The sequence below is a fragment of the Acanthopagrus latus genome, chromosome 21 (assembly GCF_904848185.1).
Source record: "Acanthopagrus latus isolate v.2019 chromosome 21, fAcaLat1.1, whole genome shotgun sequence".
NCBI classification, from domain to species: Eukaryota; Metazoa; Chordata; class Actinopteri; order Spariformes; family Sparidae; genus Acanthopagrus; species Acanthopagrus latus.
This window is the reverse complement of record NC_051059.1, coordinates 7,148,734-7,172,715: the sequence shown is the minus strand read 5'-3', so window position 1 is coordinate 7,172,715 and position 23,982 is coordinate 7,148,734. Positions and strand designations below refer to the sequence as shown.

General features: G+C 42.0%; 3 protein-coding genes and 2 long non-coding RNA genes across 6 annotated transcripts; 3 read left to right on the top strand and 2 right to left on the bottom strand.

Moving 5' to 3' along the window:
• Positions 1 to 777: 777 nt before the first annotated feature.
• LOC119011906 (complement factor H-like) lies at positions 778 to 7,710 on the top strand. The gene is made up of 11 exons (XM_037085362.1): positions 778 to 939; positions 1,023 to 1,214; positions 2,102 to 2,281; positions 2,441 to 2,632; positions 3,563 to 3,640; positions 3,858 to 3,929; positions 4,116 to 4,172; positions 4,535 to 4,693; positions 4,788 to 4,940; positions 7,261 to 7,274; positions 7,398 to 7,710. Exons 1-11 carry the CDS (start codon positions 882 to 884, stop codon positions 7,410 to 7,412), a joined length of 1,170 nt encoding a protein of 389 aa, XP_036941257.1. The 5' UTR covers positions 778 to 881; the 3' UTR covers positions 7,413 to 7,710.
• Positions 7,511 to 9,239, bottom strand: LOC119011910. Its single transcript, XR_005072295.1, has 2 exons — positions 9,103 to 9,239; positions 7,511 to 8,834 (listed from the first exon to the last, which is right to left on the bottom strand). It is a non-coding gene; the product is annotated as an uncharacterized LOC119011910 (long non-coding RNA).
• On the top strand, positions 9,147 to 15,379 carry LOC119011907 (complement factor H-like). 2 transcript variants are annotated; one of them, XM_037085363.1, is made up of 11 exons: positions 9,147 to 9,346; positions 9,442 to 9,633; positions 9,964 to 10,128; positions 10,288 to 10,479; positions 11,409 to 11,486; positions 11,704 to 11,775; positions 11,962 to 12,018; positions 12,381 to 12,539; positions 12,634 to 12,786; positions 15,045 to 15,058; positions 15,207 to 15,379. In XM_037085363.1, exons 1-11 carry the CDS (start codon positions 9,289 to 9,291, stop codon positions 15,219 to 15,221), a joined length of 1,155 nt encoding a protein of 384 aa, XP_036941258.1. In that variant the 5' UTR covers positions 9,147 to 9,288; the 3' UTR covers positions 15,222 to 15,379. The 2 variants fall into 2 exon arrangements, with proteins under 2 accessions (XP_036941258.1, XP_036941259.1); XM_037085364.1 differs by lacking the exon at positions 9,964 to 10,128.
• On the bottom strand, positions 15,320 to 17,048 carry LOC119011909. The gene is made up of 2 exons (XR_005072294.1): positions 16,912 to 17,048; positions 15,320 to 16,643 (listed from the first exon to the last, which is right to left on the bottom strand). It is a non-coding gene; the product is annotated as an uncharacterized LOC119011909 (long non-coding RNA).
• Positions 16,993 to 22,396, top strand: LOC119011908 (complement factor H-related protein 1-like). The gene is made up of 10 exons (XM_037085365.1): positions 16,993 to 17,155; positions 17,251 to 17,442; positions 17,773 to 17,952; positions 18,112 to 18,303; positions 19,634 to 19,690; positions 19,802 to 19,858; positions 20,153 to 20,314; positions 20,405 to 20,575; positions 21,280 to 21,305; positions 22,130 to 22,396. Exons 1-10 carry the CDS (start codon positions 17,098 to 17,100, stop codon positions 22,163 to 22,165), a joined length of 1,131 nt encoding a protein of 376 aa, XP_036941260.1. The 5' UTR covers positions 16,993 to 17,097; the 3' UTR covers positions 22,166 to 22,396.
• The last annotated feature ends 1,586 nt before the right edge of the window (positions 22,397 to 23,982 follow it).

Here is a 23,982-nt window from a genome sequence, read left to right as displayed (position 1 = left end):
ACAGAATCTGACCCACTTTCTGTTCTCCGATGATGAAATTGCTTTATGGCGTGACTTCTTTAAAGAAGCTGTGGTCAAAGTGGTCAAATAAAATGGCCTGCTCTGTCATTAATGTGCAGTATGCTGCTCTTACCAAGTGTTGCAGTGCAGCTGAGCATCCAGCAGAGGGCAATCCAAGACCAACACGCAAGTCTCGAAAAACAGCATTGGTCACGTCAGAATCCATGATATCAATCTGGGTCATTTTAATACATAATATGGAGGATGGCTTCTGGTCTGTTTTTTTTCTTTTTTTTTTGGTTTAATAATCAAACATACATATTTGTTTGTCGGTCGCCGCGGCTCTGACCTCTGGCCGGACTGTGTTTGGTATTTCATAATGATGACCTCTGATCGCAGCAGTCCGGGAACTGATTTTGAAATCTGGACCCCAAACAAACAAATCACTGATGTTTGTTTGTCCTGTCAACAAACTTGTTCAAGAGAAGAAGAAGAAGGAAAAAAAAAAACACTCAACTCTTTCCTGGAATGCCACACAAAAACAGTCCACGAAACATTCCTGCTGTTTCCCAGTGAACCCCAGAAATGTTTTAATGATACCATGAAGCATATCATTTTGACAAACAATATCATGTTTTATATATTCAAAACAAGTGAATATCAGAGATTTATTTTCTCCCCCGTGTGTGTGTGTGTGTGTGTTTACTGCATACACTTGCTGCATTTTTTTCAGTGGGTTGGCCTCCGAGCAACAGCGTGATGTCACAGATATTGATTACTCTGCACTTTTTTGGGGGGCAAATGCCCTCAGCAATGATTTGCTGGTTCTGATCTGAACTGGGCTCTTTTCACTCAGCACTGTCGATTTAATTGCTGACACGATGCGCGTGACATATCTTGGATTTTTTCTTCTGCTTTGGTTCCCTGGAGTGCTCCATGGTAAGAACATTGCATTCTAACACGTCTCATTTCAGAGTTTGAGAGAAGCACTGCGGTACACCGCTCTCTTATCACCGTTTCAGCGCAAAGTGCAGCACGGCATTGTGATGCCCCCCGCCTGCCTCATGGTTATATTGTCTCTGAGCAAAACGAGTACGATCATGGAAGGACCCTCACTTATGCCTGTGAAAAAGGACATAAACCAGCAGTGGAGGGTTGGTGGGCAACAAGCACATGTCAAAGTGGCACATGGTCTCCTAAACCACAATGTATAGGTAAGAGATCAGCAGTATACTATATCCAACTGTATGTTACCTATCATGTTTTATGGATTAATACCACTTAATTCAACATTTTAATACTACAAAAGTATAACGTCACCTATCCATCAGTGTAGGAAAAATCAATGTAATGTTGTGACATTTCTAATTGAAACAATAAGCTATGTTTACCATCCATCTGTAATAAGCATCCAAGTAACCCCGAAGTGTACGACTCCACTTGGTTTTCTTTAACTGAAAGGAGCACAAATTGCTCCAATACCTACAGTAACATTTTAAAGGGACACTATGTTGTTTTGGGGGAAGAAATTCAAACTCAAATGTTTACATTTACCAAATTATTACCAAAGGTAATTATTTAAATTAAACTCAGAAATATATTTTTTTTCTCCATAACTGAATCAATGAGTTGTTCTCAGAGGAAAATAAGGTGCCCAGAGAGCTGTTTGAAGCCAGAAAGGTGGCAGGGTCCGCCACTGATATTTAACAGAGTAAAACAGTATTAAACTGTGTTGTTTCATGGTCAGTTTGTTTGTTCAGATTGTTCAGTCATGAAAACACAGAAAGATTGTTTTATTTGTTTGGGCAGTCAGTGAAGATCCTGCTCTTCTGATTAGAATTTGAATGCCCTAAACTACACAGTGCACTTTAAAATGTTCATTCATCTTTAATGAAATGGGCCTCCCTGTAACTCAAATATTGTCATATTTACATATCTTCGAAGAGGCCAGCTAGCCATTGGCAGCTTTGCCCACATTCAGCTGGTTAGCCTTTAGTTTAGCATGGGTCTTCCTAGGCTGCACAGTCACTGGGGCTGAAGCTGCTGACATTAACAATGGTCATAAATATCTTTGTGTGATTGTTTATTTTGTCCCCCTCAGTGGAAGAAGGCTGTATTCCACCAACGATACCCAATGCAAAGTACACAGAAAGCCTCACCGGTTGGTACGAAGAAGGAGACAAAATTAGGATCACATGTGACGAAGCATATGAACTCAAAAACAATGATGCCACAGCTGTATGTACGAATGGATCATGGTCCTCTGTGCCAGTCTGTGAGAGTAAGTCTGTCAGATGTTCTGCACCAATGAGCTGTAAAACTATCAGCGACTACAACGTCACTCATAGGTTTGAGTTCTCACCAGCTACACTAACCGAGCCAACCAAGCAGCCATCTGAGCACCCGAACCTACTCATGACCAATGTGCTGATTTTCACAGGAAGTGACGATGCATGTGATGCGCCCCCTAAAGTACCACACGCCGTCATCGTTGATCACGGATACCAGGAGCTGTTTGCTGCAGATACACATCTGCAGTATGAATGTGAAGACGGATATACTGCAGAGGGAGCAGGCAACGACAAAACCATCGTGTGCATAGCTGGAACCTGGACTGAAGGCCCGACGTGCAGTAAGTGGACATTGTGCTGAGATATGCAATGATAAAAATAGTTTCTATTGAATGTAAAAGAGAAATCTGACCTGTTGTTAATCCTCCCTGAGCAGCGATTGTCCAACCACAGATGAAGAATCTGTAACTGAGTATGAACTCTGCAACTTTGGATTTCTTTTGTCTTGAACTAGAGACGGATCAGCCGGCTGGGATGCAGACTGCTGGGACCTGCTGTAGCTTAGCCTCTGTGTTTCAGCATCATATCCATAGATGATATTATGTAGCCATCAAGTGCCTATTTCAGACCTTTTCACAGGCTTTGTTCATTTTAAAATGTCATTCAGAGACTTTAAACAACTCCAAATGTTAGCATTAGCTCGTGTTAGCCAGTAACAGCTGATAAATTCAGCTAGTGACAAAGCTGTGTAAGTGTGATCCCTGCATCTGTTAACTTCAGTGTGAGATCAACACCGTTGTATCAAACATTACAGTACTTTGACATTTGGGTGGTAAATCTGCCACAGTTGTTCTGAGAGAGATTCTGGTGGCATCAGTTCAGCAGCGCTTCTAAACACAGTATGAAGTACCAGTACTTGTACCCTGTAGTCAGTGTTGTTAGAAGAACACAAAGATCATATTTGAGTCAAAGTCAAAACATAGTGTTATAGTGTTTATAGTGTTACTTCCCCCACAAACAGTACTTGGATAAAAGTACTAATACTAAGTGGATCCAAAAGATTTTTTCTGGCAATAAATTCACTTAAGTATCAAAAAGTAAAAGTAAAGCAATACATAGAAATTAATCCAACTCATCTGAGTTGGCAGCTGGTTAGCATGCTATCATAAAACTATCTATTATAATATTTAAACATTTTTTTTAACATTTCATTTAACTTTATTAATAAATGTCTGGTGAGTTAAATGAAACTGTATTTTGTTACCACTCAGGCAGTGCAGCCACACCTGGTGCTGGACACGGTGGATCCACAGAGGGAGCAACAGGTGGCAGTGGGACACAACCTGCAGGTGGAGTATTGGGTGTGGACGAGTGTGCATCTGTCTCTCCAGTCTGTTCTGTCTGTAGTATATGTGCTACATTTGTCAGGCGTCTACTTGCTGACACAGGAAGACCGACACAGATGGACACAGAGCGCACACAGCTACTTAGGAATATGTCGTCATGTGTTAGATTTGAAGTTATTTTCTGTTTGAGTGAGTCTTGAGTTCTCTCTCATCCTGTCAGGCAGAGGAACCACACCAAGTACTGGACATGGAGGAGGTTCATCTGACAGCAGTCTACAGCCTGCAGGTGGAGGTAGGCTGGTGAAAAAATAACACTTCACTGTAGATTCAGAAGAAAATGAATCGTTAGGATAAAAAATGCTCAGAAAGGAATGAATGGCAAAGAAGGTACGAAACTTATATACACTTACTGTAGTAGAAGTGACTATGTGTCTCATGTTCTCTGCATTTATACCTTCCTCTGTTCTGTGTCTTACAGGATCTTCTACCACCTCTGACTCAAACGGGAGCGACAGCAGACCTTCATTCTTACCAAGTAAATCCTTCACCTGCATTGCTGCTTGTACATCACATGTGTCAGACTTGTTTTATTGCTGGATTTAAGCTAAATTTTGTTCCGGGTGGTAATTGAGAGACATCTGTATCACTTGAGTACAGCCTTACTGAGTGGTTGTGGCAGTGCCTGTTGGTGGGAAGCCAGTGAGGGATCCTGCTTTTATCATGACACTAATAACTGCCACTGATTGGTTGGTTGGTGTGCCTTCATGACAGAGAGTGGTGTGTGTGTCAGGGATAGTGTGTATTTTCTGTGTCACTGGCAGGTGAAGAGAAGCAGCTGGTGACATCATGTGGTGTTGAGGAGCACAGTGCTGTCAATAACCTCCTTTATTATTTCAGTTAACAACTGTGGACGATACCCGTTCGTTCCATATGCCGCTGTGGAAGCTGGACGAATGAATTTGAGATACCGATGTGATGAATATCACACACTAGTTGGTTTAGACACCGTGGTGTGTCACAGCGATCGCAGTTGGTCAAAACTACCTGACTGCAAAGGTATAAACAAATCGATGCTACATTTTCTTTATCCCCAAAAGTCTGTCAGAGTCAGTCACTAAATATTTCTACATTTTCTGTTTACTTTGTGCAGAGAAATCCTGTGTCCTGAATCCTGCTCGATATCCTCTTTTACAACTATCTGGATTTCAACATTTAACAGGAGCGTGGAAACATTTTCACTGTATTTGGCCTGGTTACTACACTTTTGTTATGTGTGATAATGGAGAGATAACGACTGGACAATGTAAGTATAATCTCTTTATATTTTAATTTGACATGTCGCTTCCAGTGTGATTATTTTTATAGTCAGCAAACATACAGGAATATAAACTTTTAAAGATCTAAATCACTGTTTAAAAGGAATACTGATGTTTAAAAGAACACAAGGATAAATTCATACACAGTGAGGGAAGTGGTTTCTGTTTAAAGCAGGCCTGGCCAACCCGCCGCTCCCGAGCTGCATGCGGCTCGTGAACGCAACATAAAACTGCCCGCTCGGCAACCTTATTGTTGAGTAAACAATTTGTGTCAGATTCGCGCTGAAAATGGCAGGGAAAAAATGCTCAGCAAAACGATAATAGGAGGATGAACCCATGCTTAATGACGTTATTAACAGAGTGGGAGAGTTTATATATTTTCGTTGAACGTAATGGGAAGCCATTTTGCCTCTTATGCCATGTGTCATTAGCGCATTTTAAGGCTTCAAATCTTCAGCGAGCTTCAACTTCGCAAGCACAAGTCAATCACTTTGAAAAGGCAGGCAGAAAAGCAGACGCAGTTGTTAAAAAAAATTACGAAGCACTCAGAGTCCGTAATGGTTGCGTCGTATCAACTGGCTTGGTACAATACACAAGCTAAAAAGCCATACAATGAAGGGGAGCTTGTTAAAAAATGCCTCACTGACGCTGAAATCTGTCTCCTGAAAACCACAAACTAAATCGAATGGTATCAGACATCTAACTGTCCCTCCACACTGTTGAACACAGAGTATTGGACATCAGCACGGCTATTGAATCGCAGTCGCATTCTGATCTTCAATCGTGAGTATTTTCGTGTCGCATTGGATGAGTCTTGTGACATACAAGACAAGCCTCAGTTGGCAATAACTGAACAGTCTGTGTCAAACGATTGTGTGATCAGAGAACTCCTTGATATTGTGCCATTAAAAGACAGAACCTGTGGCACAGATGTGAAAGAAACAATGACTGCAGTAACCACGGATGGAGCGCCGGCCATGATCGGAGCCTGTGATGGAAATCGTCAACTACATCCGCACGCATGCGCTTAACCACAGGCAATTCAAGATGCTCGCTGCTGAGCTGGACCAAGGGCTTCCAGGCCCTGCACTGTGAGGTGGCTGTCAAAAGGCGAGATACTCTCTCCCTTCTTTGAGCCTTTAGATGCCGTGAAACTGTTCACGGAAGAGAAGGACAAGGACTCCCCCGAGCTCTCGGACCCCAACTGGATTATGGATCTGGCCTTTTTGGTCGACATGCTGTGTCATTTGGACAGACTGAACTTGACCCTGCAGGGTAACTTAAAAATGCTACCTGACCCCCTGCAAAGTGTGTTTGCCTTTGTCAACCAACTGAAGCTGTTCCAGACACATATTCAAAAGGGAGATTTAGCGCATTTCCCCATTTCGCTAAAAGCCAGCAGGCAAGTCACCAGCACCACCCTGAATAAGCAAACAGCCAGATCTGCAACACTGGTTGAAAACCTGCACCAAAGCTTTGTGACCCTGTTCCGTGATCTACAACTGAAAAGGCCACAGATTACGTTCCTCGTCGACCCGTTTGATGCGGAGACTGTGGCTGAGTTGGAGATGATCGATCTTTGTGAGGAGGACCAACTGAAACCTGCTTTAAGGGAAGGGACCAACGAGTTCTGGAAAAGTGTGCCAATGGATAAATATCCCAATGTCGAATGGGCTGCACTCAAGATACTGTCAATGCAACATACGTCTGCGAGTCTGTGTTTCCTACCCTGAACCACGTGAAATCAAAGCATCGATCTGTTCTGACTGACACACGTGAAAGAATTGCTTCGAGTGGTCCTACTCATAAGTTTTTGTCTGTGTAGCTGAAGCCTGATACATCTTCTTCCTCGGTGTCATAAAGCTCCACTGTCGTCAAAAAATCTATTCAAACACACCAGTGAGTGGAGACCGCTCAGTCCACAGCTGCCTCCGTTGCCAGCGCCTGTTACAAAATCAAGCAGATCTCCAGGTTGTCGGGCAATTTACATGAGTTAAAGTGGGGTGAAGACGTCAAGCAGTGACGAGTGCAGACAAACCAGTTAATAATAAAACCATGCAATAAAATATTATTAAAATCTCATGCAAATAAAGGCACAGCACGCAACAATATAGAATACTTAAAAACAGTCACTTCTGCTCTTTGCCATATATACCAGCTCTTTGTGGTCAGGGGGAGGTGTGACCGACACACCCATTCATTTCAGTCTGAGATGCTTTAGTGTGACATCTGGTGTCAGTGAATGTCGTATATAGAACCTTTAAACCACCGACTGAAATATTCACTGCTTCTGTTGGTTCTTTTCAGGTTGTAATTACTATGTAAGTATTACTGTTTTATTTAACTTCTTAAGAAATACATTGTTAAATTGTTCTTCATTTTTTCAGTTTTATATTCATTTATGATCTGTCAGCATTGTTACTTATTGTCTGTGTTGTAACCAGGGACATTGCCTGTAAAGTACAGCAGAGGAGTTACTGCAGGACCGACAACAAAGACAAAGACCTCCATCAGAAAACGACGACACCAACCAAACTTTTGTCACATTTGTTTTGGATTTTATCGTTATTGCTTTTGAAAAAAATTGCCAGACAATAAAAAACAGGCTGTGTTGGGACTGATTGTTCTTTGACCGTCAGCTTGGATGTTTACGATTAGAATGAAATGACTCTTGAATACTTTGAATGCATGAATGCAGTTTATATGGTCCACTACTGACTGAGACAGTCGGAATAAAATGTTTGTCAGGAATCTTAACAGAGACCTCTGTGTTATTTTGTCTACAAACTGTTTGGAGCGCTCCCTCCACTGTGGCTGCCAACGATTCTGATGGCAGCACAATTCATGATGGTTCATTAACAGGATCACAGCTGTGCTGAGTCAGTTTAATCCTTTCAGTCAGAGGAGAAACACAAGTATAGATTGTTAAACATGAATCCACAGTCCTTCCACTGAACATGAACGTGTGAATCAGTAAAAGGTAAAAGCAACATCAACACAAAGTATGCAGATGCGTGGACGTGCTGCAGGTGGGCCTGAAGCTGTAGAACCAGCCTTCATGTTGGACCACAGTGTCTGAAGGTTCACTGACAGAGTCACGACAGCACTGATTCAGTTTCACCACCACTAATCAAGATGGATTAACAAGAAAAGTAGTCTGCAGTCATCCTGATGCTCTGACAGCAGCACTTTGAGCTAAATGCTAACATCAGGATGCTATCACTCTCACAATGACAATGATAGAATGCTAACAATAAGCCTGTGTAACGCTTACCATCCTCCTATTAGTTCAGAGTGTCAGCATGCTAACACGAGCTCATTAGCACAGACTGAAGCAATGACAATGTTGTGATAATAGGACAAATGAAATGTGCTGACTGTGGATCACTGTGAAGACAGAAAATGTGGAGACTACTGGACTTGAAGCAAAGAGAGACACAATTCCTCTCTAGCAACATATTTTTATTTAATTGCTTCAGATCCACTGCAAACATGTACATAAACAGCATTTGAACGTACTAAACTGGGATTTGTTGGTTTTCCTACAAAACGTCATCTCACTAGTGAAGGATTCTCAAAATGACATCCGTATCCGTGTAGATCTGGGTGTACCAAAGGTGTGTAGTGTGCTCAGAAGCAATCAAAGGCTCAAATATGAGTTCAAGATATAATGTCAGTCCAGAGGGGGACCAGGCTGGATAAATTAGTGAATGTGGGCGGGTACGACTGACCTCTGATCACACCAGTCCGGGAATTCATTTCGAAATTTAGACTCTCGATAAGCAAATAGATGTTTTTGTTGAAAGAGTTGGATGGCAAATGATCCACTGGTGGTTCTTCTCTCTGAACAAATGAATCATTGTCTCAGGCCTTTAGAACTCCTGCAGTCATGTGGAATAAATACAAAACAGCGTCAGCTGAGGTCAGGAAGCCATGCTGAACACAAAACTGAACACAATCTCTGTTTGTTGGGAACCTCATTTAAACGAAACACATCTGAATCTGGAGTGTTCCGCTGTTTGTTTTTTTACATCATCTGAATGTGATTAACAATAATTTGTGATTCCGAATTAATTCTAATAAAGGTGTTTGTGTAAAGTGGAGGGCTCTCTGTATTTTAATTCTGAGTGTGTTTGTGTTTCTCTGTACATGTGTTCTTGCTCTCGTCGCCTGTGTGCTCGTCTGTCTTCAGGCTCCAGATCCACAGCATGATGCCTGAGTGTTTACTCAACAAACTTTTGGGGAGGGGAAGGTCCTCAGCAGTTATTAACTGGCTGCGATCTGGACCAGGCTCACAGGTCTCCTCAGTCGTGGGATGATTTAACTCCTGACAACATGTGCAACAGGTATCTTGGATTTCTTCTTCTGATCTGGTGTCCTGGAGAGCTACATGGTAAGAACATTGAGTCATTTCACCAACAGTCATCTGAATTGCTTTCAAACAAATACAGTCCCTGTAGAGTAATCCTGCCGATGACTGTGTTTCAGCACAAAGTGCAACACAGTCCTGCAGTGCTCCCTCACTGGATGGTGGTAAATTCTCCCTAAAGCGTGAGACTTATGCTCATGGAACGTACGTGACGTACTCCTGCGATCTTGGACGTAAACCAGCAGTGGAGGGCTGGTGGGCGAGAAGCACATGTCAGAACGGGACGTGGTCTCCACAACCACGATGCATCAGTAAGTCTATAGTTCAGTCTTTCTTTGTCTTTTTTTTGCACTGTCGCTCTATGACTGACAGTGACAGTCTGTTACTTTGGTCCTGACTGAACTCTTCCGCGCATCAGCTGGACTGTCAAGAAATTGAAGCACTTCACTGATCCTCTGACTAAGTTAGAAATAACTTTATATCTTAATCTGATATCCACAGTCAAGGTGGTGGAACACTCCCTTTAACAGGAAGTCTTTTAAGATATATATACTGACATCTTAGAAATACAAATCACCTAAATGGGTTTAAGACCATCACCACAGTAAAACTGTGATTTTGTGTCTTTCTTTCCCCCTCAGTGGAACGAGACTGTATTCCACCAAAGATACCCAATGCAAAGAACACAGAAAGCCTCACCGGTTGGTACGAAAACGGAGACAAAATTAGGATCACATGTGACGAAGCATATGAAGTCACGTACTCATGTACGAATGGATTATGGTCCTCTGTGCCAGTCTGTGAGAGTAAGTCTGTCAGATGTTCTGCACCAATGAGCTGTTAAACTATCAGCGACTACAACGTCACTCATAGGTTTGAGTTCTCACCAGCTACACTAACCGAGCCAACCAAGCAGCCATCTGAGCACCCGAACCTACTCATGACCAATGTGCTGATTTTCACAGGAAGTGCAGATGCATGTGATGCGCCACCTAAAATACCGCACGCCGTCATCGTTGATCACAGACACCAGGAGCTGTTTGCTGCAGATACACATCTGCAGTATGAATGTGAAGACGGATATACTGCAGAGGGAGCAGGCACCGACAAAACCATTGTGTGCATAGCTGGAACCTGGACTGAAGGCCCGACGTGCAGTAAGTGGACATTGTGCTGAGATATGCAATGATAAAAATAATTTCTACTGAATGTAAAAGAGAAAACTGACCTGTTGTTAATCCTCCCTGAGCAGCGATTGTCCAACCACAGATGAAGAATCTGTAACTGAGTATGAACTCTGCAACTTTGGATTTCTTTTGTCTTGAACTAGAGACGGATCAGCCGGATGGGATGCAGACTGCTGGGACCTGCTGTAGCTTAGCCTCTGTGTTTCAGCATCATATCCATTGATGGTATTATGTAGCCATCAAGTGCCTATTTCAGACCTTTTCACAGGCTTTGTTCATTTTAAAATGTCATTCATAGACTTCTAAGAACTCCAAATGTTAGCATTAGCTCGTGTTAGCCAGTAACAGCTGATAAATTCAGCTAGTGACAAAGCTGTGTAAGTGTGATCCCTGCATCTGTTAACTTCAGTGTGAGATCAACACCGTTGTATCAAACATTACAGTACTTTGACATTTGGGTGGTAAATCTGCCACAGTTGTTCTGAGAGAGATTCTGGTGGCATCAGTTCAGCAGCGCTTCTAAACACAGTATGAAGTACCAGTACTTGTACCCTGTAGTCAGTGTTGTTAGAAGAACACAAAGATCATATTTGAGTCAAAGACAAAACATAGTGTTATAGTGTTTCTAGTGTTACTTCCCCCACAAACAGTACTTGGATAAAAGTACTAATACTAAGTGGATCCAAAAGATTTTTTCTGGCAATAAATTCACTTAAGTATCAAAAAGTAAAAGTAAAGCAATACATAGAAATTAATCCAACTCATCTGAGTTGGCAGCTGGTTAGCATGCTATCATAAAACTATCTATTATAATATTTAAACATTTTTTTAACATTTCATTTAACTTCATTAATAAATGTCTGGTGAGTTAAATGAAACTGTATTTTGTTACCACTCAGGCAGTGCAGCCACACCTGGTGCTGGACACGGTGGATCCACAGAGGGAGCAACAGGTGGCAGTGGGACACAACCTGCAGGTGGAGTATTGGGTGTGGACGAGTGTGCATCTGTCTCTCCAGTCTGTTCTGTCTGTAGTATATGTGCTACATTTGTCAGGCGTCTACTTGCTGACACAGGAAGACCGACACAGATGGACACAGAGCGCACACAGCTACTTAGGAATATGTCGTCATGTGTTAGATTTGAAGTTATTTTCTGTTTGAGTGAGTCTTGAGTTCTCTCTCATCCTGTCAGGCAGAGGAACCACACCAAGTACTGGACATGGAGGAGGTTCATCTGACAGCAGTCTACAGCCTGCAGGTGGAGGTAGGCTGGTGAAAAAATAACACTTCACTGTAGATTCAGAAGAAAATGAATCGTTAGGATAAAAAATGCTCAGAAAGGAATGAATGGCAAAGAAGGTACGAAACTTATATACACTTACTGTAGTAGAAGTGACTATGTGTCTCATGTTCTCTGCATTTATACCTTCCTCTGTTCTGTGTCTTACAGGATCTTCTACCACCTCTGACTCAAACGGGAGCGACAGCAGACCTTCATTCTTACCAAGTAAATCCTTCACCTGCATTGCTGCTTGTACATCACATGTGTCAGACTTGTTTTATTGCTGGATTTAAGCTAAATTTTGTTCCGGGTGGTAATTGAGAGACATCTGTATCACTTGAGTACAGCCTTACTGAGTGGTTGTGGCAGTGCCTGTTGGTGGGAAGCCAGTGAGGGATCCTGCTTTTATCATGACACTAATAACTGCCACTGATTGGTTGGTTGGTGTGCCTTCATGACAGAGAGTGGTGTGTGTGTCAGGGATAGTGTGTATTTTCTGTGTCACTGGCAGGTGAAGAGAAGCAGCTGGTGACATCATGTGGTGTCGAGGAGCACAGTGCTGTCAATAACCTCCTTTATTATTTCAGTTAACAACTGTGGACGATACCCAGACGTTCCATATGCCGCTGTGGAAGCTGGTCAAATGAATTTGAGATACCGATGTGATGAATATCACACACTAGTTGGTTTAGACACCGTGGTGTGTCACAGCGATCGCAGTTGGTCAAAACTACCTGACTGCAAAGGTATAAACAAATCGATGCTACATTTTCTTTATCCCCAAAAGTCTGTCAGAGTCAGTCACTAAATATTTCTACATTTTCTGTTTACTTTGTGCAGAGAAATCCTGTGTCCTGAATCCTGCTCGATATCCTCTTTTACAACTATCTGGACTTCAACATTTAACAGGAGCGTGGAAACGTTTTGACTGTATTTGGTCTGGTTACTACACTTATGTTATGTGTCTTAATGGAGAGATAACGGCTGGACGATGTAAGTATAATCTCTTTATATTTTAATTTGACATGTCGCTTCCAGTGTGATTATTTTTATAGTCAGCAAACATACAGGAATATAAACTTTTAAAGATCTAAATCACTGTTTAAAAGTTTAAAGCAGGCCTGGCCAACCCGCCGCTCCCGAGCTGCATGCGGCTCGTGAACGCAACATAAAACTGCCCACTCGGCAACCTTATTGTTGAGTAAACAATTTGTGTCAGATTCGCGCTGAAAATGGCAGGGAAAAAATGCTCAGCAAAACGATAATAGGAGGATGAACCCATGCTTAATGACGTTATTAACAGAGTGGGAGAGTTTATATATTTTCGTTGAACGTAATGGGAAGCCATTTTGCCTCTTATGCCATGTGTCATTAGCGCATTTTAAGGCTTCAAATCTTCAGCGAGCTTCAACTTCACAAGCACAAGTCAATCACTTTGAAAAGGCAGGCAGAAAAGCAGACGCAGTTGTTAAAAAAAATTACGAAGCACTCAGAGTCCGTAATGGTTGCGTTGTATCAACTGGCTTGGTACAATACACAAGCTAAAAAGCCATACAATGAAGGGGAGCTTGTTAAAAAATGCCTCACTGACGCTGAAATCTGTCTCCTGAAAACCACAAACTAAATCGAATGGTATCAGACATCTAACTGTCCCTCCACACTGTTGAACACAGAGTATTGGACATCAGCACGGCTATTGAATCGCAGTCGCATTCTGATCTTCAATCGTGAGTATTTTCGTGTCGCATTGGATGAGTCTTGTGACATACAAGACAAGCCTCAGTTGGCAATAACTGAACAGTCTGTGTCAAACGATTGTGTGATCAGAGAACTCCTTGATATTGTGCCATTAAAAGACAGAACCTGTGGCACAGATGTGAAAGAAACAATGACTGCAGTAACCGCGGATGGAGCGCCGGCCATGATCGGAGCCTGTGATGGAAATCGTCAACTACATCCGCACGCATGCGCTTAACCACAGGCAATTCAAGATGCTCGCTGCTGAGCTGGACCAAGGGCTTCCAGGCCCTGCACTGTGAGGTGGCTGTCAAAAGGCGAGATACTCTCTCCCTTCTTTGAGCCTTTAGATGCCGTGAAACTGTTCACGGAAGAGAAGGACAAGGACTCCCCCGAGCTCTCGGACCCCAACTGGATTATGGATCTGGCCTTTTTGGTCGACATGCTGTGTCATTTGGACAGACTGAACTTGACCCTGCAGGGTAACTTAAAAATGCTACCTGACCCCCTGCAAAGTGTGTTTGCCTTTGTCAACCAACTGAAGCTGTTCCAGACACATATTCAAAAGGGAGATTTAGCGCATTTCCCCATTTCGCTAAAAGCCAGCAGGCAAGTCACCAGCACCACCCTGAATAAGCAAACAGCCAGATCTGCAACACTGGTTGAAAACCTGCACCAAAGCTTTGTGACCCTGTTCCGTGATCTACAACTGAAAAGGCCACAGATTACGTTCCTCGTCGACCCGTTTGATGCGGAGACTGTGGCTGAGTTGGAGATGATCGATCTTTGTGAGGAGGACCAACTGAAACCTGCTTTAAGGGAAGGGACCAACGAGTTCTGGAAAAGTGTGCCAATGGATAAATATCCCAATGTCGAATGGGCTGCACTCAAGATACTGTCAATGCAACATACGTCTGCGAGTCTGTGTTTCCTACCCTGAACCACGTGAAATCAAAGCATCGATCTGTTCTGACTGACACACGTGAAAGAATTGCTTCGAGTGGTCCTACTCATAAGTTTTTGTCTGTGTAGCTGAAGCCTGATACATCTTCTTCCTCGGTGTCATAAAGCTCCACTGTCGTCAAAAAACCTATTCAAACACATCAGTGAGTGGAGACCGCTCAGTCCACAGCTGCCTCCGTTGCCAGCGCCTGTTACAAAATCAAGCAGATCTCCAGGTTGTCGGGCAATTAACATGAGTTAAAGTGGGGTGAAGACGTCAAGCAGTGACGAGTGCAGACAAACCAGTTAATGATAAAACCATGCAATAAAATATTATTAAAATCTCATGCAAATAAAGACACAGCACGCAACAATATAGAATACTTAAAAACAGTCACTTCTGCTCTTTGCCATATATACCAGCTCTTTGTGGTCAGGGGGAGGTGTGACCGACACACCCATTCATTTCAGTCTGAGATGCTTTAGTGTGACATCTGGTGTCAGTGAATGTCGTATATAGAACCTTTAAACCACCGACTGAAATATTCACTGCTTCTGTTGGTTCTTTTCAGGTTGTAATTACTCTGTAAGTATTACTGTTTTATTTAACTTCTTAAGAAATACATTGTTAAATTGTTTTTTTGCATTCAATGTTGGTCAACACTTCATTTTTTCAGTTTTATATTCATTTATGATCTGTCAGCATTGTTACTTATTGTCTGTGTTGTAACCAGGGACGTTGCCTGTAAAGTACAGCAGAGGAGTTACTGCAGGACCGACAACAAAGACAAAGACCTCCATCAGAAAACGACGACACCAACCAAACTTTTGTCACATTTGTTTTGGATTTTATCGTTATTGCTTTTGAAAAAAATTGCCAGACAATAAAAAACAGGCTGTGTTGGGACTGATTGTTCTTTGACCGTCAGCTTGGATGTTTACGATTAGAATGAAATGACTCTTGAATACTTTGAATGCATGAATGCAGTTTATATGGTCCACTACTGACTGAGACAGTCGGAATAAAATGTTTGTCAGGAATTTTAACAGAGACCTCTGTGTTATTTTGTCTACAAACTGTTTGGAGCGCTCCCTCCACTGTGGCTGCCAACGATTCTGATGGCAGCACAATTCATGATGGTTCATTAACAGGATCACAGCTGTGCTGAGTCAGTTTAATCCTTTCAGTCAGAGGAGAAACACAAGTATAGATTGTTAAACATGAATCCACAGTCCTTCCACTGAACATGAACGTGTGAATCAGTAAAAGGTAAAAGCAACATCAACACAAAGTATGCAGATGCGTGGACGTGCTGCAGGTGGGCCTGAAGCTGTAGAACCAGCCTTCATGTTGGACCACAGTGTCTGAAGGTTCACTGACAGAGTCACGACAGCACTGATTCAGTTTCACCACCACTAATCAAGATGGATTAACAAGAAAAGTAGTCTGCAGTCATCCTGATGCTCTGACAGCAGCACTTTGAGCTAAATGCTAACATCAGGATGCTATCACTCTCACAATGACAATGATAGAATGCTAACAATAAGCACGTGTAACGCTTACCATCCTCCTATTAGTTCAGAGTGTCAGCATGCTAACACGAGCTCATTAGCACAGACTGAAGCAATGACAATGTTGTGATAATAGGACAAATGAAATGTGCTGACTGTGGATCACTGTGAAGACAGAAAATGTGGAGACTACTGGACTTGAAGCAAAGAGAGACACAATTCCTCTCTAGCAACATATTTTTATTTAATTGCTTCAGATCCACTGCAAACATGTACATAAACAGCATTTGAACGTACTAAACTGGGATTTGTTGGTTTTCCTACAAAACGTCATCTCACTAGTGAAGGATTCTCAAAATGACATCCGTATCCGTGTAGATCCCGGTGTACCAAAGGTGTGTAGTGTGCTCAGAAGCAATCAAAGGCTCAAATATGAGTTCAAGATATAATGTCAGTCCAGAGGGGGACCAGGCTGGATAAATTAGTGAATGTGGGCGGGTACGACTGACCTCTGATCACACCAGTCCGGGAATTCATTTCGAAATTTAGACTCTCGATAAGCAAATAGATGTTTTTGTTGAAAGAGTTGGATGGCAAATGATCCACTGGTGGTTCTTCTCTCTGAACAAATGAATCATTGTCTCAGGCCTTTAGAACTCCTGCAGTCATGTGGAATAAATACAAAACAGCGTCAGCTGAGGTCAGGAAGCCATGCTGAACACAAAACTGAACACAATCTCTGTTTGTTGGGAACCTCATTTAAACGAAACACATCTGAATCTGGAGTGTTCCGCTGTTTGTTTTTTTTCATCATCTGAATGTGATTAACAATAATTTGTGATTCCGAATTAATTCTAATAAAGGTGTTTGTGTAAAGTGGAGGGCTCTCTGTATTTTAATTCTGAGTGTGTTTGTGTTTCTCTGTACATGTGTTCTTGCTCTCGTCGCCTGTGTGCTCGTCTGTCTTCAGGCTCCAGATCCACAGCATGATGCCTGAGTGTTTACTCAACAAACTTTTGGGGAGGGGAAGGTCCTCAGCAGTTATTAACTGGCTGCGATCTGGACCAGGCTCACAGGTCTCCTCAGTCGTGGGATGATTTAACTCCTGACAACATGTGCAACAGGTATCTTGGATTTCTTCTTCTGATCTGGTGTCCTGGAGAGCTACATGGTAAGAACATTGAGTCATTTCACCAACAGTCATCTGAATTGCTTTCAAACAAATACTGTCCCTGTAGAGTAATCCTGCCGATGACTGTGTTTCAGCACAAAGTGCAACACAGTCCTGCAGTGCTCCCTCACTGGATGGTGGTAAATTCTCCCTAAAGCGTGAGACTTATGCTCATGGAACGTACGTGACGTACTCCTGCGATCTTGGACGTAAACCAGCAGTGGAGGGCTGGTGGGCGAGAAGCACATGTCAGAACGGGACGTGGTCTCCACAACCACGATGCATCAGTAAGTCTATAGTTCAGTCTTTCTTTGTCTTTTTTTTGCACTGTCGCTCTATGACTGACAGTGACAGTCTGTTACTTTGGTCCTGACTGAACTCTTCCGCGCATCAGCTGGACTGTCAAGAAATTGAAGCACTTCACTGATCCTCTGACTAAGTTAGAAATAACTTTATATCTTAATCTGATATCCACAGTCAAGGTGGTGGAACACTCCCTTTAACAGGAAGTCTTTTAAGATATATATACTGACATCTTAGAAATACAGATCACCTAAATGGGTTTAAGACCAGCACCACAGTAAAACTGTGATTTTGTGTCTTTCTTTCCCCCTCAGTGGAACGAGACTGTATTCCACCAACGATACCCAATGCAAAGAACACAGAAAGCCTCACCGGTTGGTACGAAGAAGGAGACAAAATTAGGATCATATGTGACGAAGCATATGAACTCAAAAACAATGATGCCACGGCTCTATGTACGAATGGATCATGGTCCTCTGTGCCAGTCTGTGAGAGTAAGTCTGTCAGATGTTCTGCACCAATGAGCTGTTAAACTATCAGCGACTACAACGTCACTCATAGGTTTGAGTTCTCACCAGCTACACTAACCGAGCCAACCAAGCAGCCATCTGAGCACCCGAACCTACTCATGACCAATGTGCTGATTTTCACAGGAGGTGCTGATGCATGTGATGCGCCCCCTAAAGTACCACACGCCGTCATCGTTGATCACGGATACCAGGAGCTGTTTGCTGCAGATACACATCTGCAGTATGAATGTGAAGACGGATATACTGCAGAGGGAGCAGGCACCGACAAAACCATCGTGTGCATAGCTGGAACCTGGACTGAAGGCCCGACGTGCAGTAAGTGGACAGTGCGCCAGTGTTGAAAATACTTGACTGACTTTGTATGGTAAAAGTGAAACGGGAGGGGGAGAGGGGAAAGAAAGTAAAAAGAAAGAGATACATAAACCCATGGATAAATGATCTCTGTACATTCAGCGATAACTCACCTAAACACATCGTCTGCATCCTTAAGGTCTAACGAACATGTTGACGCTCCTCTCTCATAAAACAGTTGCAAAGCCAAGTGTTTTCAAAGAATTGTTTATGTCACTGTTCAGTGGCATCAGTGTCTAATAGCTATCAGTTTTCTTTATTCCTTTTGTTGTAATTTCATTTTTTTTTTTGCCTGGCATGCAAGTAATTACAAACTCCACAGATGTCAAATCTCATGAGCACAGTCCTGCTTCTGAAAGTGGCGCTGTGTATTCAGAATTTTAATATTTACAATATGAATGAAATGTCACGTCAGGGTAAAAAAGGGGAAAAACTAAAGAAGGGAAAAGAGGACCCAAACGCAGTACGCACGGTAGGCAAGGATATGGGAACAAACGTAAGGCGAGCTTTATTAAAAAAGCTGATTACAAAAAAAAAAACAAAAGCAGGCAAACATTCAACAGGCAAAGTAGCAAACAAAACCAAGAGGACAAAGTAGCAAAATAAACAGTTCAACAAAGTTCAAAAGAAAAAATCAAAGTTCAACTAAGACATGGAAATCTTGAAACCAAAACATACCAAATCGGGACAGGAACATGGAACATGGAACATGGAGCATGGAGCATGGAGCATGGAGCATGGAGCATGGAGCATGGAGCATGGAACCGCAAACAGAAAACAATGACTGGACGAGGAGTGAGGGGAAACACAGAGACTAAATACACAGACACTAATGACATGACGAGGAACAGGTGAGGAGAGAGGAGGAAGGAAGCCAGGTGAGATAATGAGGGGGAGGAGCACAGAGGAACAGACCAGGAGGGAACAAGACAACAGACAGAGGGAGCCAGAGGGGAGAACTTAAAGGACACATGAGGGCATGGAAAATCAAAACATGAGACACAAGACATGGAGAAAGCAAAACGAGACCCAAGACATGGAGAAAGCAAAACATAACACAAGACAAGATACAAGGATGAAAATCAAATACAAGAAACCAAAACCAGAAACAAGAACAAAACAAACAGGAGACATGACATGAAAAATATAATGATAATAATAACACAAACCCAGAAATGTTTATTCTTTCCATAACTGTACCATTAATATGTTTACAGCTTGTTCTGTTGCACTTAGAACTGTTGCAGCGTTGGTCATCGTGATGTATGTTTGTGAGTGACTGATGGTTCTTCAGGAACAGGTGGAGGAGACACTACATCTGCTGGCAGTGGGACGCCGCCTGCAGGTGGAGGTAGGTTTTAGTTTGTCTCATCTTCAAATATGAGAAAAGCATGATGGGAAAGTTGTTCACACATCAACCTCCTGGTGCTTTCCTAACTGGTGCGTTCACTGTGTCTTACAGGATCTTCTAGCAGCTCTGGATCGAATACGGGAGACACTGAACGTCGCCTTACTACAAGTGAATTAGTAGATTCATTTCACCTTTTACATCACATGTAGTGCATCTTATCTCTGCCTCTGTCAGGACCTTTTTACTGGCTCATTTGGGGAAAATGTGAATAACTACTCGCTATTTCATTCACAGCTGAATCTATAGCCACAGCTCTTACTGGTAACATTATGGAGGGATTTGTTCACAGACTGGGTCCATCAGCCAGTAAAAGGGAATCAAAATGTTGGGTGTAATTTTAGATTGCTCTACTCTGCACTTGAAATCATTTGTTTCCAGAAACCTCTTTTTTTTCTGTTTCAGTCGACATATGTGGGGACCCCCCCAAGATTCCAAAGGCTGTGGTTGCGCGAACCCTCAGGAGGTCTGTGAAGTACAGCTGCCAACAATATTACAAACGACTCGGTCCAGAGTCTGTGAGGTGTTACAGCGATGGCACATGGTCAGAACTACCCAGCTGTGAAGGTATACACAAATCTGTTTTAAAGGCCTGTCACAGAAGGCGGCTGGCGAAAAACCAGGTTAACAAACTTTTTTTTTTTTCCTTTTGTGCAGCTTCCTTCTGCGTCGTGAACACTCTTGAATATCCTGACTTAAAACCCGCTGGAGAGATTTATCTAGAGGATGGTGACACTGTCAGACTGGAATGTGTGGATCGAGCAGAATGGTGGTTTAATAACTATTCTGATGGCGAGTGCGATAACAGAATAATTCATCTTTCCAGGTGTAAGTATCACTTTACATTATTAAGTTTTAAATGAGAGTTAAATGAAAAGACAGCCTTTTGGGGCCTTATTTCCGAAAAGTGGAATGGAGGCGAACGGCAAGAGACAAATGAACGTTTGATTCTGTTTAAATTTTGCCATTAATTAAACATAGGAATTAAATCTTTCAGGTTGAGAGACTCGCAGTTTTGTCGTTAAACTAATGAAATATAAGTCTGTGAAAATCAGTAACAATGAGAAACCTTGTAGAGTCAGTCCAGTATATCAGCTAGATCACAGACATGAAGACCTCTCCTTCCACATATGGCCAGATGTGACGGCCATGTTGGTGTTGATGTGAGAACCCCAGTGCGGAACAAAGTTCACTACATCTCCCGTTCAGCTGCCAGGCTACAAAGAATATTTGATTCGCAGAACTTTCTATTATCTCAAAATTTGATTGTTCAAGTTGCTGTATGTTTTTTTGGTTTGTTTATTTTTTGTTTTTTTTGAGCCAGCAGATTCAGTCAAAGACCCCAAGTAAATTCAGATTTGAAGCAAACATCATGAATGTTTTGTCACACAGTAGTTTGAGTTCCTCTCATTGCATCGCAGAAAAAAGTGAGCTGTAGAAGTCAGTGGAACTGAAGATTGCCACGATACTCGTTCTTTACAAGTGTATGTAAAACTTGTGACCACTGTATGTCTCTGTATGCTTGTTTTCAGGTTGTTCTAAAGCTCAACTAGCTTTTGTGAGTATAACTCCTGAATCTTCCTTTAGAAAGAAGAACGCATGCTGATGATGACTTTGATCTTGAAATGTCTAAAATTAGATTTAATTTCTTTAAATGGGTTCTGTGAAGCTTTTGTTTTGTGCTGAAAGTCGTTAGTTCACGTCAGCGGACTTAATTTTTAGACTAAGGTTAGCTACTGCTGCTCTGTGTTAGCGGGGCAGAGAGAGGCCTGAGTCCTTCATAAAGAAGTCCAGCATCATTACAGGTGCACAAAGTAAGAATGTGCATCCTGTTGAATTTATAGTCAAAGCAAATAGGGGGCAGTATATCACCAGATCAAGCAACTGCTGCTAACGGTAGCTACCATTAGCTAATTAGCTCAGTTAGCTGTGCAGCAGTCCAAAATGAAAGTTTAGAGCACCGGGGGGGAGCGTCACTGTTGTCGCTACTACCACAGGAGCTTTGAATAAGGACGGGTCGGGGCTAGTTGGTTAGCATGTTAACTTCGGTATATATCGGCAGTGCAATACATACTCCAATTTCTCCACATTCTGATGCTAATTTTAGTTAATTTTTGAATGTGTTCGACAAAATTCTTACATAGTTCACCTTTAAACAACTCAAAATCATCCACCTGTATTGGCATCTGAGAGAAACAGGGAAGTTCTCATTTTCAACATCATCCACTCACATGGCAAATACAAAAACTTTTTAATGAATGTAAATTGATACAAATTGTTACGTAGAGTCCCTTTAAGTTTACAATTCTGTATTTAAAGTTCACCCTGTTTTTATCTCACTCTAATTGTTCATGGCTTGTGAACCCTCTGTCTCGTCACTAGAATACTTGCGACGGCTTTCTCACCAAGAGGAATTAACGGCACACCCTCGACTGGAACAACTGCCGACCTGGAAGCTTTTGGGAGACAACAAAGTTCTGATTGTGCTGTCACACACACAAAAGATTTCTGGTTTTCATGCTGATCTGTGAATGGCTGTGTGATGTAAAAGTAAACTGCTTGTCTGTCGGTTGCTCGAAACTACAAAACTCAACAGTTAAATATGGTGGACTGGAGCGAATAAAGTCTTTAACTGGAATTCTCCTTCTACTTTATTGTGTCTGCAGAAGTTCTGTTTTAATTGTCTTTACATGCCTCCTGTTCACCTTCTGGTCACAAATGACTGAAGGCTCTCCAAGGTCCCGGAGAGGACACCAGTATGTTGCAGGGCTAATAACTCACAAATGTGTAACTCATTGTTTTCAAATCAGATTTTATTCTTAATTTCTGGAAGTGACCATGTTTAAAGTGTAAGTGTCCAACAATGAATTCTGACCTGTCACAAAGCTCCACCAGCAAAAGCAGGAGGCATCCAGGAGGCAACAGGTACGTTACCACGTGATGTCTTCACCATGCCATGTTTTTGCCTAGTTTAACCACTCCTTCATTATTAAACAACTGGTTATTATCCAATTAAAGTGTTTTTAAGTGTGATTCAATGTCTGTATTTTTAAATAGGGTTTTTGCACATTAAGTGGACGATGGGCAGGATAGAAAATCATTTCCAAGTCATTGGACATTCCCTGAGGTTCAGTTAAATCCATCATTAAGAAATGGAAGGAACATGGCACATTTGTATATTATATTATATGGTAAAATTACATTGTATGACCATTAAGTTCAGCAACACCTCAACGGCGACACACATTGCTATTGTCAGATGCAGTGTGTATCTCCGCTCCTCAGCCATCGGAGGGAGAACATGTAAGCCCATTGTCCTTTGTGCAGTTTGTACTTTAGACTGATGAAATGTGATACAGGGTTGTTTGTTTGCATTGCATCAAAAAAAATAACAAAGCTGTGATGGAAAAGAGAGACTTTAGACTTTTTTTTTTTTTTTTTTTTTAAGAATTTGCTCATCAGTCCACAATTACAGCTGTTCTTCCATCTGACTGTAGATGAAAGTGCAGCTCATTGTTGTGTGAATTTCTGATCATTCATTCAAACATTTTACTTTTGTCATTAATTGTAATTGTCATTACTATTGCTGTAGTTGTGGTTGTAACAGTCTATTGTTTTTAATGACTTGTAACCAGAATACTTGCTGAAGCTCTTCCATCGATTGGGAAGATTCAGCAGGATTGGAGTCAACAAATCACTGACTGGAAACCTTGGGGGGCAAAGCGTGTGTTGGATTTCTTCAGAATCCATTTTGAATGAATATTAAATTATAAAATACTATATAATGTTGGACCGTCGTTTCCCTGAACATGTAAATGTGCTGGATATTTGATGGACAGACGGAAATAAAATCAAATTGGAATTTTACTGATTTTTTGGTTTTGTTTTTTTTACGTTTGACAATAAAACAATACATCAATCAGTCGATTTTAACACGTTGGTAACACTTTATATTAGTTATTTCCTTATCAGAATATGTGTCAAACAGCTTTATATTCCAGCAGCACTCAGTGTTACAGAGTAAGTCTGATCAGTAACCCATGTTGCTCCTCCCTCTGCTCATGTAGTTCTGGTATCCCTGCCCACTTTATCCAATCAGGACAGAGAACTCCACAAAGAGGCGGTCCTGCCCTGTCGGGACACAGAGAGGAGGACAGGATGTTAGCTGAACAACGACCCCCCTCACCGCAGCTTTAATCAAGATTTTTCAGTTAATAACATCCTAATCACTGCTT

Coding starts and splice junctions, on each gene's coding strand:
- LOC119011906 (XM_037085362.1), top strand. CDS start 882: ATGCGCGTGACATATCTTGGATTTTTTCTTCTGCTTTGGTTCCCTGGA. Junction 940..1,022: donor GTTCCCTGGAGTGCTCCATG/GTAAGAACATTG, acceptor TCACCGTTTCAG/CGCAAAGTGCAGCACGGCAT. Junction 3,641..3,857: donor CAGTGGGACACAACCTGCAG/GTGGAGTATTGG, acceptor TCATCCTGTCAG/GCAGAGGAACCACACCAAGT.
- LOC119011908 (XM_037085365.1), top strand. CDS start 17,098: ATGTGCAACAGGTATCTTGGATTTCTTCTTCTGATCTGGTGTCCTGGA. Junction 17,443..17,772: donor TCCACAACCACGATGCATCA/GTAAGTCTATAG, acceptor TTTCCCCCTCAG/TGGAACGAGACTGTATTCCA. Junction 19,859..20,152: donor TGAACGTCGCCTTACTACAA/GTGAATTAGTAG, acceptor TTTCTGTTTCAG/TCGACATATGTGGGGACCCC.
- LOC119011907 (XM_037085363.1), top strand. CDS start 9,289: ATGTGCAACAGGTATCTTGGATTTCTTCTTCTGATCTGGTGTCCTGGA. Junction 11,487..11,703: donor CAGTGGGACACAACCTGCAG/GTGGAGTATTGG, acceptor TCATCCTGTCAG/GCAGAGGAACCACACCAAGT. Junction 11,776..11,961: donor TCTACAGCCTGCAGGTGGAG/GTAGGCTGGTGA, acceptor TGTGTCTTACAG/GATCTTCTACCACCTCTGAC.